At 36.2% G+C, this 14,163-nt stretch overlaps 2 protein-coding genes across 17 annotated transcripts; both read left to right on the top strand.

Annotated features, from left to right (window-relative positions):
* Positions 1–1,682: 1,682 nt before the first annotated feature.
* Positions 1,683–6,653, top strand: LOC108467042 (E3 ubiquitin-protein ligase WAV3). Of its 3 annotated transcripts, none has more exons than XM_017767501.2 (2): positions 1,683–2,337; positions 4,155–6,653. In XM_017767501.2, the coding sequence occupies exons 1-2, from the start codon at positions 2,083–2,085 to the stop codon at positions 6,081–6,083; spliced, it is 2,184 nt and encodes a 727-aa protein (XP_017622990.1). In that variant the 5' UTR covers positions 1,683–2,082; the 3' UTR covers positions 6,084–6,653. The 3 variants fall into 3 exon arrangements, with proteins under 3 accessions (XP_017622990.1, XP_052884433.1, XP_052884434.1); XM_053028473.1 differs by lacking the exon at positions 1,683–2,337 and adding an exon at positions 2,354–3,103; XM_053028474.1 differs by lacking the exon at positions 1,683–2,337 and adding an exon at positions 3,113–3,479.
* Positions 6,654–7,367: 714 nt separating this feature from the next.
* LOC108466973 (receptor-like serine/threonine-protein kinase NCRK) lies at positions 7,368–14,122 on the top strand. 14 transcript variants are annotated; one of them, XM_053028470.1, is made up of 12 exons: positions 7,368–7,545; positions 8,782–8,842; positions 9,315–9,401; positions 9,662–9,772; positions 10,598–10,708; positions 10,927–11,208; positions 11,362–11,603; positions 11,722–12,018; positions 12,125–12,358; positions 12,449–12,676; positions 12,770–13,763; positions 13,874–14,122. In XM_053028470.1, exons 3-11 carry the CDS (start codon positions 9,332–9,334, stop codon positions 13,106–13,108), a joined length of 1,914 nt encoding a protein of 637 aa, XP_052884430.1. In that variant the 5' UTR covers positions 7,368–7,545; positions 8,782–8,842; positions 9,315–9,331; the 3' UTR covers positions 13,109–13,763; positions 13,874–14,122. The 14 variants fall into 14 exon arrangements, with proteins under 14 accessions (XP_052884430.1, XP_052884426.1, XP_052884428.1 ...); XM_053028466.1 differs by having other exon boundaries at positions 9,310–9,401; XM_053028468.1 differs by having other exon boundaries at positions 7,368–7,590.
* Positions 14,123–14,163: the final 41 nt, after the last annotated feature.

The following is a 14,163-nucleotide window of genomic DNA, read 5'->3' as shown; positions in this document are numbered from 1 at the left end:
TATGACATAATGACACCAACATAAAGTTTTATTATAATATAAAGTCTTTGTTTCAACTTTCAAGGGTCATATAGTCATAATCCAGCAGTTTATTTTATTTTATTTTTTAAATTATTAATGAAATTTAAAGCTCCAATCTTATTAAAAAGGAGGTTACGAAGTTGTGAGATAAGACAAATCTATCTCTTTATATGCCTTTAGATTATTGGTTTATGCTACTTAAAAAAAAAAAAAAAAAAAAGGAAAGAAAAGAAATGATCATATTATCATTGCAACCCAAATTTCTATGATCTTCAAATGAATCCAAAATTTGGTGTTTGTATGTGTACAATCTTATATATAAAAGAAATGTAAAAATTAAGCAGTAGTTTGACCTAAAATAGAAATATATGAATTGTGAAGTTAGGGAGCAAAATAACCGAAAAGCCAAACGAAAGTTTGGGTAAAAACCGAAATAGATGCGTAGTGCTTTAATAGCCTACGAGTTGATGGATTTCCTTTTCCACAAATCCAACATTTTGGTTTTGAATACCTCCAAGTTGGATGAGCCAATCTACCCTCTTTAATTATATCTATTTATTACGGTGATTTATTAGGTAAGACTTTGAGTTGCTTAGTTGGCTTTACGTATTACATTACGAATTTCGCTTTTTTCTTCCTTTTTTTTTTTAAACGAAAAAATAAGGATATAAGTCGTAGAGAAATAGAAATATTAAATGTTAAAAAAAAATAATGGACTAATAATATTTCTTCTTCTTAATATCATATTGAACACTGTCATTAAACCTAGATTTACATTAAACAATTGATTTTGAAAGTCAAAAACTATGGTATCTTATTGTCATCAACAATTTTTTTTTTTTTTTGAAACGGCAAATTGGACAAAGGAGAAGAAGTATTGGATTTTGCTTTGAGTTTTTCAGTAATCATAATCTCAGTAAATAAATGAGAAATAAATTCATATTTAAAAGTAATTTTAATTTATATGAATTTTATATCTTAATAATTTTATTTTGGCATTATGATCAAAAAATACATAAAAGACAAAGCAGCATTCTTTTAGAGTAAAATGATAACAGCAATTCCTTCCTCGATAAACTTGATATAATAAAGCTTAGAAAATGACTGGTTGGAATTTTCTGGACCATCTTAATTAACAACTTTGACTAATGGGATTCTAAGTTAACCATATCATGTTATTATCACTACTCTATTAAGTTACATCAACAGTTGGGTTTAACAGTAACTGCATGTATTTTTTTAAAGTTGAGTTTGAGTTTTATTTATTTATAAAATGTTAAATTTCATGTATTTGACATGCAAATGTAAATTCTGTAATACATATGGTGGATGCATAAACTGATAATGCATGAACTGGCCTGCACTAATTAGTGGCAATGATGAAAACGAACGAAGCAAAAGCTGAGGCCAATTTTCAAAGCTATGAACATAAGAAATGGTTGCAAGGATATAAAAAATTGTCATATATATATTTAATATATTTTTAAAAAAAAAATAGATAAATAAAACAGACAACAAATTTTTAACTTCAAAAAAAATTATTATCAATATATTGATGGAAGTTGAAATAGAATAATATTTGTGCAAGATTTTACGGAGTAATAATAGTTTAGTTTAATATGCTTATTGGAAAGTATGCCTTTTTCTATTTATAACTACAAATTGGTTCCATCTCCAAACCAGATTAAAAAAATTCCGTAAATGAATAAAAAGGAAAAATACGAATAAAAGGAAGGCTGCTAAATCTCTGACCAATCTCCCAAAGCCAAAAGGTCAAAAGCTTCCCCTAACTCTTCTCTTCTCTTCTATTAAGTAATACAATTAGCCTCACTTGTAATTCACTCCAAACCTTAATAGTATTTTTATTTACACCTCAAATCCTCTGAAACAAATGTTTGCCTTCTTACAACTACCATCTCTTCATCTATTCTCAACCAAAATGCTACCCCTGCCTACCATCTTCATCTCTGGTTTTCAAACATCCTAAAAACCAACAACTGGTTTGTACTACATCAAAGGAGAAATCTTGAAACTTGAAAAACTTGTGTGTTTTTTGGGGCTATGATGGGGAGTAAATGGAGGAAAGCAAAGTTGGCTCTTGGCTTGAACATGTGTTTGTATGTACCTCACCAAAAACTTGAAGATTCATCACCATCATCGTCCATTAAGCATCACCCTGATACTGCTAATGTTCCTTCAAGGTTTTCTTCAGATGCTGTTCCTCTGTCTCCTTCACCCAACGACTGTCGCCCCACTACTCCTACCCCTTCCTCTTCCGGCCTCCGCCTCTCCAAATCCGTCCCTAAATCTTCCAAGGTTTGCATTTTTTTTCTCATTACCATTCTCATATCTTCATTAAAAAAAAAAAAGAGTTAGGAATAAGGATTTGTTTATCTTTTTGTTATATTCTCTAAAGTGTTTTTTTGGCTAATTTTTGTTGATTCTTTTTAATTTCATATGCAGATGCAATTATGGTTTTGTGGTTTTATTGTTTTTGTGATCTCTAACTAGATCTTAGAGCAGATTCTGGTTGTCAGTGATTAGCTTATTTGTTTTATTAATTAACTTAATCTAACACAGCACTATCATTTATTTGAATGGTTATACCTTTTACATTATTTAAATACAAATTACTGTTGGTGTCAATTTCGGAGGGTTCTTGGTGGGATAAAATATTGTAGTAATTATTAGGAAGCATTTGTCTTATCACTATAGTAATTTTGAACAATGAAGGCGTTATTATCATGTGGGGTAGTGATGGATGGTGGTGATTCTGAAATTTCAGTAGGATGTGTATTTGTTGTTGTGTTGTTTTCAACTCTCCAATAACAATAAGGCCATAGATGGAGCCAACTGGGGATAAAGTGGACTAGTCCCTTTAAGGACCATTATTCTTTGCCTTGGTAGAAAAAGGAAATACAAAATGCCCTACTGCGTCTCTACTCTGTACAATGTACTCTCTCTCTCCACCTTGAAGGAAAAGTGCTGTCTGCTCAGCATAACTCCACTTTTCCACACACAAATATTTCCATCTCTCTCTTTTTGATGATCGTTTTCGTAAAAGCCTGTGAACCGTTGATTGGTGAGCTTTTGCTCTAATAAGCTTCAGAAAAAAGAAAGAGTGACGGGAAATAGAAATTAAAAATTTTGGGGCAAACCCCATCATTTCCACTTCTTTTGATGAACTTTACATTATTTTTTTATTTCTCTTTTTGGGTTTATTTTTTTGTTTGAAAGGTTCATCATTAACCTGAGAGGGTTTTGGCTGATTATTCTTTGCCTTTTGAAGTCACCCCTTTAGTTTTTAGTTTGTTGAGTTCCTGATATATCCTTCACAATGCTTTGACTATTTACCATTGACCTACATTTATGGTTTATTACTTTATTAGCTTTAGTTTGTTTGAGATTTCACTGTAGTTAAAAGTTAACCCCTATCTAAGGCTTTATCATGTAGATAGGTAAGGTTGCATTATATTTCTTCTTTTGATGTGCCAGTCAGTCTCAATAATAGGGCAGTATGATGACAGAAAGAAAGAGCCAGTGATGGGCACTGTACACTGACCTTTGAAATATTCACGTTCCTACAAACTATATAATTATTATTATTATTTTATATAAAAGTAGTATTTAGATGTTAGATGTGGATTTTGACGCCCTTGAATTCCCACTTGCTCCCTTTTGTACTTTTTTAAAAATCTATGGGCTCTTGTGGGGATGGTTAATGAGGGCTATGCATCAGTTAAGATCCTGTTTTGCGAAATGTTGTTGTAATTTGGTACACCATTTTTACTTAATTTAACATCTTAATTTTTACTTAATTTAACATCTTACTGATAACAATTTGGATAGTGCTGGCAATACATGAGATAAATGATTGTCTGGTATATTGCTTGGTGCTGCTATGGTTTATAAAAAGAGGAAGCACGAATTACTCTGCTGTGATTGTATTTAATGCTGTGATTGTATTTAAGGTGAAGCCATTTTTGTAATCTTGGAGTAATTAAATGTTACAAAGAATGATTTGGAATAATGCAAATGTTGTAAAGAAAGAATTTGATATAGTAAGTGCTTTAAATCTTTTTTTAGACCTTGCTTGTATCATCTTCTTACCTGCTGATACTTTCAAACTGCAGAAAACCTGTTCGATATGCCTGACATCGATGGAACTAGGGCAAGGCCATGCCATTTTCACAGCAGAATGCTCCCATTCTTTCCACTTTCACTGTATAGCTTCTAATGTAAAACATGGAAATCAGATTTGTCCAGTTTGCAGAGCAAAATGGAAGGAAATACCCTTTCAGAGGCCTGCTTCTCATCTTCCCAATGGAAAATCAAGAATCAATCCAGCAGATTGGCCCCGGGATGACGCCTGGGCTGTTAGACGCCTACCTTCCCCTAGGTTAGATTCAACTAGGCACGTTTCTTCACTATTCCAAGTCTCTGAGCCAGGAACCTTTGATGATGATGAAGTCCTCGATCAGCAGCAAGAGAATCCTCAACAAAATGTCTTTGAAAAGGATGCTTCGAAGAATAATTCCATTGGAGGAATAGAAGTTAAGACATATCCCGAAGTTTCAGCCGTTCCAAGAGCTAACAGTCACAATAACTTTGCCATACTAATCCATCTCAAGGCTCCCCACACAAGTGGAGGGCTAAATAGCAGAGACCAAACTATATTTTCCCCCTCAACTCAAAATTCTCGTGCCCCAGTTGACCTTGTCACTGTCCTTGATGTTAGTGGTAGCATGGCCGGTACCAAGCTTGCATTGCTAAAACGAGCTATGGGTTTTGTGATACAGCACCTTGGATCCTCCGACCGTCTGTCTGTAATAGCATTCTCTTCCACAGCCCGTCGCCTCTTTCCTCTTCGTCGGATGACTGAGACCGGACGGCAAGAAGCGTTGCAGGCTGTTAACTCTCTTACTTCAAATGGTGGGACAAATATTGCTGAAGGGCTTAGGAAAGGTGCGAAGTTGATAGTAGATCGGAAGTGGAAGAACCCGGTTGGAAGCATCATACTGTTATCGGATGGGCAGGATACTTATACTGTCTCAAGTCCTAGTGGATCTCATTCCCAGACCGATTATAAATCACTTATTCCTCCCTCGATTCAGCGCAATGGTGGGACAGGTCTCCGTGTCCCTGTGCACACCTTCGGGTTTGGTGCAGATCATGATGCTGCTTCAATGCATTCGATTTCTGAAATATCTGGGGGCACCTTTTCTTTCATAGAAGCCGAGGGTGTCATCCAAGATGCTTTTGCTCAATGCATTGGAGGGCTTTTAAGTGTGGTAGTGCAGGAGGCATGCGTTAAACTGGAGTGTGCTCACCCAAACTTGCTAATCAATTCGATAAAGGCTGGGAGTTATCGAACCAGTGTGACGGCTGATGCTAAAGCTGGTTCTGTTGATGTAGGAGACTTGTATGCTGAAGAAGAACGAGACTTTTTGGTGACAGTCAATGTTCCAGTAGATGAATCCTGTGATGAGATGTCATTGCTGAAGGTTAGATGTATTTACAGAGACCCCATATCAAAGGAAATGGTGTCATTGGAAGAAGACAATGAAGTAAAGATCCAGAGGGCAACAGTAATAGGACAGCCAATAGTGTCAATGGAGGTAGACAGGCAGCGAAACAGGCTCCGCGCTGCAGAGGCAATGGCTGAGGCAAGAGCCGCTGCTGAGCATGGTGATCTAACTGGTGCAGTCTCTCTGCTCGAGAGTTGTCGCAGGGCTTTATCAGAAACAATTTCTGCACGGTCTGGTGACAGGCTATGTGTTGCATTGTGTGCTGAGCTAAAGGAGATGCAAGAAAGAATGGCAAACCGTCGTGTGTATGAGTCATCTGGAAGGGCTTATGTTTTGTCAGGTTTGAGCTCACATTCCTGGCAAAGAGCGACTGCACGAGGCGATTCCACCGATAGTACAAGCCTGGTTCAAGCTTACCAGACCCCTACCATGACAGACATGGTGACTCGTTCCCAGACCATGTTCTTTGGGAACCCACCGCAGCGAAAGCTTCGACAAGCTCAGTCATTCCCAGCCCGTCCACACCCAAGGTAAACGTAAGCTTCTTTGACAAGCTCAGCTCAGTCCATTCCCATCATGTCCACAGCCAAGGTAAATCATTGGCGAAGTCTTGGAAAATTATCCTCAACCTATCATTTCCTATATCCAATAACCTTTTTGTGTTGTGGAAAATTTGCATTTTAATTTTTGTGGCTTGGGGAAAGCAGGGTGTAAACTGGAGTAATAGAAAGAAACGAGGCTCGGTGTCTTTTTCAACTGGTGGGTATATTTTCTTGTTCTGATATGTGAAGTAATAAAAACTTGTAGACCATTGAAATGACTGGTTCGGGATTGGGAGATTAATGGAGGTGAGAAAAAGGGAGAATCTGGGAGTTTAGTTGTTTACCTATTTTGATAATGGAGCATTGTACATAGGGAGCAATGGTTTCCTTTGTCCTCAAAACAAGGTATAGCCATGTAATTGTGGGATACTTTGGGGTGAATTCTTCACTAAATATATATGATATGGTGGTGGTATATCTGTTTTTTATTCTTTTCCACAACTTTTTTGTATTACTCTTTGAGAATTTGCTTGAAAACAAAAAGCCAGCCATGTTTAATTCACTTTGATTCCAAATTTTGGTCTTGAGACATTTTCAAGTTCTTCCTCTAGGAATGAATTCTTCAAGAAATGATGTAAAATATCAGCGAACTACATGGTCAATTGGCTAATCCAAGCCCTTGGATTAGTTGACCAATCTTTCACAAGCACTCAGATTTGCATCCTACGGTCAGGAGTCGCAAGGCCCCACCTTTGCAAGTGATTTATCTACGTGACATGATCAATTAAGTTGACCTCTTTTCCGTTGTCTCTAGCTACACGCAACGTTCGAAAACAAAATTAAGTTTTCATTAAAATTAGTTCAATTTAAGATTTCAATCAGGATTTATTATATGTTTAATTTAAGAAATTAAAATAAAAGGGGTTTTTTACCAAAAGTGTTTTATTTTGCTTTAGGTGAAGTGAAGGACATAAATAAAGCCATTATTTTCTCAAAGTAGAGGTAAGCCGAATTTTCATGATTTCTTTTTGGCTTTTTAGCTTTTGATTCTTTTTAGTAATTACAGCAGTAATTTAATGACATTTGTTTAGATTACCCATAAATCCTATCGTTTTAGAAATCGAAACCACGTGATCATAATGATTGACATTCTTTGATCCAATGGTCTATATCAACTTTTATGCCCCCACAAATGACGCAAAATCAGGACGACGACACTCGACAAAAAGTGGGACCTCTAACCACGTTCAAGTTTTAACTCTACAAACGTGCTTTTACTTGCACTCCCCAACGTATGCATTAGCAGACTATGTCGGTATTCTATCTCTTTGAGCTAAACTAAGCCGTTTTCTAACCGTTGAAAAAATTCCGCAAAATTGTAAAATTTATTTAATATTTTTAATTTTTACAAAGAACCCAGTTTTTCTTATCCTGAACCTGAAGGCTGAAAATGGGTGAGAAGTCACTTTCATGTTGGCAAATGGATAGTTTTCGGAGAGGTGGTTGATGGATTTGTTCTCTTCTTATTCTATTTTCTGGATGGTTTCAAAAATCATTAGTCTTTGTCCATTTTTTATGTGTGCTGTTTTCTGTCTCTTCTTCATTTGCAAAGTTCTTTTTTTCAACTTAATTACTTTCCTATATATTAATTCTGATTGGTAAATGCTAGCATTTCCATTCTTTTGAGCTTCTCTCTGGAGGTTACACTGGTTTTTTTCTTTTCTTTTTGCTTCAGCTTTTGCCTTTCTATATATATTCCCAGGTTTGAACTTAAACATCCAAGCAATTTATTCTAGTTTTTATACTTTTTTTTTTCTCTTTTAGTTTGGTGATTCTATTATTGTTTGAAGTATCATGTTCAGTTCATGTTTGGTATGGTCTGGAAACAAGCCATAATTGAGTTTTGTAGATAGGTATGTGTCTTTTTTACTCCATTAATGCAGTTGCAGCTGGACTGGTGGAGTGGGGAAGTAATGCCTTCAATGCCATTACTTTGATAATCAATAATACCACATGTTTGAAGTAACTACATGGGTTTTCTTAATGACTGCCTTAGGACTTCATATATAATAATATTTTTACTTAAATGTATTGCAAATGGTATATAGACAATATTATTATTATGAATAGTATATAAGGTAGTCTTAAAGAGTGCCGCAATCGTAAGCAAAATCCATACTAAAATAACAGCTGTAGAGCTTTTATGTTTACCCTTAGGACACCTGTGCAACGGAGGCCTTTTCGTTACTTTCTTTTGCTTCGGTGTTGCTTTCCCCGGAACCGTAGATAGATATGAATGAATTTTGTGAAGTTTGTTATAGAATTTTTGGTAGAGAACACCGGTATTCAGTGTTATTTGCTTGCTTGACTGATTTACTCAAGGGTTGAAACAACAGAATTATCAACGTAAGCTGTTGGTTGGCCAAACATGAACTTGGCAGTACCTATCATGCTATATTTATTTGCCTTCTTTTTGGTATTCTGATCATCAGATTTAAGAGTCTCGGTATGAATGTGGGGGCATCTTTTTTACTTAGTTTGAGATTTCAATGCTATATCATATACGATCTTTTAGTCTGTTCTTCATCTTTGCTACTTGTGTCTGTTTCCATATCTGCAAATTTACGGTATCATTTGATTCATTTGTCACATCAGTTTTCAAGCTTTTTTCTCTCATTTGGTTTCCGCAGATTGGAGGCATTAAAAAATCAGGGAAGTGTAACAGTGTCCTTCCTCTGGCTTCTAATGAAGGTTTATATATAAATTTATGTGGTTATTGATTTTATTATTTCATGTTAGTTACGCATCTGAAATACTTCAGATAAATCCTATTTCGTAGTTGAGATTACTATTTTCATGCAAAAACTGAGGTTTTGCATGAATTTAGGTAGAGTCATGATGGCCATTCCAACAGTCTAAGTGAAACTGGAGTCTACCATGTGGTTCACACATAGAAACGAATACCTCGACCAATGTGCTGCATTTAGCACGGTGTTTTACGAATTTTTAAGGGAAATCTGCCCGTCTCTTCGTTGCAAAGCAAGATTTATGGTTTTAATTTCTTCCGCCAAGAATTCAAATGCGGATATACCCATTCCATCCTCCTTCCTTAGTCACATTGCTTTCACATTTGCGGTCAATTTGCATCTTGTTGAAGCATCACCCCACATTCATTCTGAACTTATAACCTAGAGATAACTAGATATTTTTTTCTCCAGTTTAGTGTTCGGATCTGGATAAATGAAGCTCGAAGTGGAAGTTGTTGTTGTTTGTATCATTAGTTTGATTTGGATTCAGCAAAGCCTTTGTGGTTAGTATGAATAAAACTCTCTTTAAATCTCTTTCTCTCTCGTCTCCCATTTTTTTTTAAAAAAAAAATTTAATACCATATTACCATTGGAAACACTGGGTTCTGGCTGCACCTTTGCTGGGTTATGTGTTGACAACCTAAGTCTAGCTCTCCTTTTAACCATTTGCAGACCTGAAGAACTGTAAACGCTTCTCATGGTTTGTTTGCTATTTATTTAAATGCTACTTAGCTGAATTTCCTTTTGGATCACTTAATGGCAGACGAATTTTCTAATACATCGGGTTTAAGCAACTGGACATGCACATGCTCTTCCGGAAACCAGAGCTATATCCTTAAATCTAACTGTTCTAGGTCCTGTGATTGCAATCCAGGTAATATATTTTTATTATTTTGGTAGATTAATTCTGAAACCTTCTAACCGCTTTCATATATTTCTGCCGGTGCTAGGAAGGGCGAATTTAGGGGGATAGCAGGCCAGCCCCTATAAATTTTGTAACGATATTTTTCATTTGAACTCAGTTTTTTCTTTTTTCTTGAAAATTTATTTTAACCTTCTAATTAATGTCTAAAAATATGATAATTTATGTCTAGCTGTCAAAGTTTTCAAAAGATTTTATTAGCTTGATTTCTTTTATAGAATATAAAACTTTTTTTGACAATAGAATATAAAACTATTTTATATGAGAAATTAGATAACATTTTTAGTTTAATTTGATAAACTAATACAAACATATATAACCTTTTTTTTATTGTCTAGATACTAATTTGGGTGTCAAGATTAACTTCAATTTAAAATAAGGTTAAATAATCGCCTTATTTGGTTCTCTACATATTAATTTGGATGCCAACATTAACCCGAACTTAAAAATACTAAGCCGAGCCTACTTTGAATAGCTTATTTTATATAAATATATAGGCCCCTTTTATAAACATTTTTTACTTCACCCTTAGCCATGTGCTTATTCCTTTGCTTTGCCAAGTTACAGTCTCATGAAAATGCCGAAGTAGTAGCATTTTGACAGATGAAAGTAGGTCATTGGGTTAAATAAGCCTGAGAAAAAAGGAAAAAAGAAAAGAAAATTATTGCATAAGATTCGAAGCATAAATACTTATGTTGAGAATGTTCCATGCTTTATGTAATGTCCTACCACCATCTTGTTGCATCTAAAACACCAAATTGTGTGGCACCCTGACAGTTGAATCAAGTGGAGACAGGTGGACATGCGTATGTGCCACTAATGGATTTCCCGAAGTAGCAGTCGACAATTATGATACTACCTGTTTTACAGCCTGCAACTGCACTGCTGGTATTTTCTTCCGACTCCGAACTCCAAATATAAATGTTTATTTTTGAAGAATCCAATATAGTTCAGCTGCTGTTTTGTACCGTGAACCTCACAGTTGATCTGATTTAGATAAAAGCAGCTTTTAGAACAAATACTATGGCTTGTGATTCAAAGAAGTTGGCCGGTGTTGATATCAAGGGTTAGCTTATTTAGTGGATCTTTATTGTATTTTTTGATAGGGTCTCTTCCAGAGGTGCCAGCTTCAAGAAAGCACTACACTAACAGAGTTGTAGTAATTGTTCTATTGGTCTCTGTAATCCTCACAACTCTGTCATTTATTGCTTCGATAACATGCTATTTCTATCGGAAAGACAACTGTCCGGAATGCCCCATCCAACCCTCAATATTCTTGTCAGATAAAGAAACTAGTTGCAATGGTGCTACCAACTTACTAAGTCAGAAGAGTTCTTTGCTGTCGGAAACTAAGATTAACATCGGCTTCCCCACAAGGCCTCTTGCAGGTATGTAAGCTGTCACATGTTATAACTTCCCTTTCTTTGATGAACATGATTTACTTTCAGCTATGATTCGATTTTATCGTTTTTCGCAATATTGGCACTCAGACTGGATTTATGTTGTCTTCTAAACCTTGTTCTGAACTTGGTTATTTCCAGGTTGCTTTCAGAAGGTTTCATTCCTTTGTCCAAGCAAACCGGGGACTGTACTCGGGACAGTTTTCCAGTTTGCCTACTCTGAACTGGAAAATGCAACCAATAAGTTCTCCGATTCCAACCTCATAGGAGTTGGAGGAAGTAGTTATGTGTACCGAGGTCAGCTCAAGGATGGAAGAATTGTTGCAGTAAAACGACTTAAAGTTCAAGGAGGTCCTGATGCAGATTCTATCATTTCGACAGAGGTACAATTTCAACTTTCTTTTTTTTGTTTTACTAGAACTTTTTGGTTAATGGAAACTCTCAATTCAAAAAAAAATACTTCATGCACAACAAGGTATTTTACAGTGTTTTTGTGCTTAGGTTGAGCTGTTGTCAAGGGTACATCATTGTCATGTTGTACCTTTGCTTGGCTACTGTTTGGAATTCAGCGGGAAACATGCTGAGAGACTGCTGGTATTTGAGTACATGCATAATGGTAATTTGAGGGAATGTTTGAATGGGATTTGGGGGGAGAATCTGACTTGGGAAACTCGTGTTTCGATTGCTATCGATGCCGCAAAGGGCTTGGAATATCTCCACGAAGCGGCTGCTCCCAGAATTTTGCATAGAGATATAAAATCCACAAACATTCTTCTTGACAAGAACTGGAGAGCAAAAGTAAGGATAAACAAATAAACACGTATTGAGTACACTTGATAATGTGAGGCTAACATAAACTGTAAACTTTTTTTTTTCCTGACATAAAAAAACTGAACATGTTCAGATAACTGATCTCGGTATGGCCAAACGTTTAAGAGCTGATGGAGTTCCCAGCTGTTCCAGTTCTCCAGCAAGAATGCAGGGAACCTTTGGTTATTTTGCACCCGAATATGCAATTGTTGGAAAAGCCTCACTTATGTCGGATGTTTTCAGTTTCGGCGTTGTTCTTCTGGAACTCATCACTGGTCGACAACCCATCCATAAATCAAACAATAAAGAAGAAAGTCTTGTTATATGGGTATAGTAGCTTGTTTTCATGTGCTACAATACCAGCATGCCGGTTGATGTGATGCTTAAAACATTTCTTAACACTTTGTCTCCCATTCAGGCTACCCCTAGGTTACAGGATTGTAAGCAGGTGACCCCAGAGTTACCTGACCCACGTTTGAAAGGCAATTTTCCAGAAGAAGAGATGCAGATAATGGCTTACCTAGCAAAGGAGTGCTTGCTGTTGGACCCTGATGCTCGACCGACAATCAGTGAAGTTGTTCAAATCCTCTCAACTATTGCTCCGGATAAATCTAAAAGAAGAAATGTTCATGTCAACTTTCTCCAGGTAATGATTTTAAATCGGTTTTAGAAGCTGATACATAATCTGCTGACCTTCTAAATGGATCCGATAATACCACTATTTTTGTTAACTCTGCAGATGTCATCTGCCCATAACATGAAGAATGAAACTCTTGTAGAAAGACATCAAAGTGTAATTGAGGCTTTATACGACACAGATGAGTACATGCCAACTGAATCTACAAACTCAACCGAAATCTCACTGCCATTACGCACAGACGGTATTGGAACTGTTGGAAAACAAAGGGATACCCTTTCTGCTGAGTGCTTGGAGAGACTGGTTCTTTTGAGTTCCAATACTAGGAGTTGGGGTGTCCCTGATGATGAAGCAGTGGACTTAACTGAACCTCGACTCGAATCGTTCGATGTGGCAAATATCAAGTCCCTCAGAGAAGAACAATCCTACGGATTGGCTTAACATGCTATATACACAAGTTAGCCATTGGATTTTTGAGAAAATATTTCTTTGTTATTTTATTTGTTCTGGAGAGTATTTTTGGCGGAATAGGCCAAACATAGGTAGGTTGTGTTAGTACTAGGTCACAGTTTATTCCTTGATTGGATTTCATGCGTTTGTACAGAAAATGAAAAATCAAATGAAGTTTGTAGATGAGAGTGCATTGGTCCTCTTTCAGCTTTCTTGATGGACCTCACTAGCTTGTTCCTAAGCAAATATATGCTGGTAATTTTGTCATATTTCTCCTCATTTTAGCTTTAAACCAGATGAGTTGTCATCAAATATTCAACTCCCAAGTTTTAAATTGTGTCTCACTCCACCTATGCTCTATAAAAATAATTTTAACCAGTACAAAGTTCCTGTGTTAGTTGGGTGTCATTTACTATTATTATTGCAGAGAGTTGAAATCTCCCTTTGAATGGTAGTTGTCATATGACTTTGAGAAAGGATGGTGTAATTCATCAACTTATATAACAATCTCACCGGATATAAGATATCTTTCCAAAGTCTTATCTCCTCAACCAACAATGGATCCACCTCCTCTACCTCCAACTCCACCACCGACGACACCGCTGCTAGCTCCGTCACCTCCAGAAGGAGGGTTATGGGAATCATGGTAAGATGTTCTCTCCATTGTTATTGCATTTTACTTGTGCATGAAGAAACAAACAGGGAAACATTTCTGACATTTCAAGGGCTGCTGCCTGGTTCCCTATCTGTTTGCAGTTTGTGGTTTCTGTGTTGCTGTGGAATATTCAGAAGCTGCTGCCCTCCACTGTTTGAACCAGGGCCACCTCCTCCGTAGATCTGCATTCTTTTTTCTCTTTTTGGAATGTATGAGTATTTTACAAGGATTTAATTATTTGGAACATGATGATTGGTTCTTGTGGTTTGTCATTCTTCTTATTATCTGCTAATCTATGTAGCAACTGAGATTAGTGATGCAAAATTTATGAATTTATAGCTTTCTTCTAATTTTATGTCTTCAATAATATATTAAAGATAAAAAACAATGT

Source organism: Gossypium arboreum, chromosome 5 (assembly GCF_025698485.1).
Source record: "Gossypium arboreum isolate Shixiya-1 chromosome 5, ASM2569848v2, whole genome shotgun sequence".
In the NCBI taxonomy this organism is placed as follows: domain Eukaryota; kingdom Viridiplantae; phylum Streptophyta; class Magnoliopsida; order Malvales; family Malvaceae; genus Gossypium; species Gossypium arboreum.
Note: the sequence above shows the minus strand (reverse complement) of the source record. Positions and strands in the feature narration are given on the sequence as shown.

Coding starts and splice junctions, on each gene's coding strand:
- LOC108467042 (XM_017767501.2), top strand. CDS start 2,083: ATGATGGGGAGTAAATGGAGGAAAGCAAAGTTGGCTCTTGGCTTGAAC. Junction 2,338..4,154: donor CCGTCCCTAAATCTTCCAAG/GTTTGCATTTTT, acceptor TTCAAACTGCAG/AAAACCTGTTCGATATGCCT.
- LOC108466973 (XM_053028470.1), top strand. CDS start 9,332: ATGAAGCTCGAAGTGGAAGTTGTTGTTGTTTGTATCATTAGTTTGATT. Junction 11,604..11,721: donor ATTCTATCATTTCGACAGAG/GTACAATTTCAA, acceptor TTTTGTGCTTAG/GTTGAGCTGTTGTCAAGGGT. Junction 12,019..12,124: donor ACAAGAACTGGAGAGCAAAA/GTAAGGATAAAC, acceptor GAACATGTTCAG/ATAACTGATCTCGGTATGGC.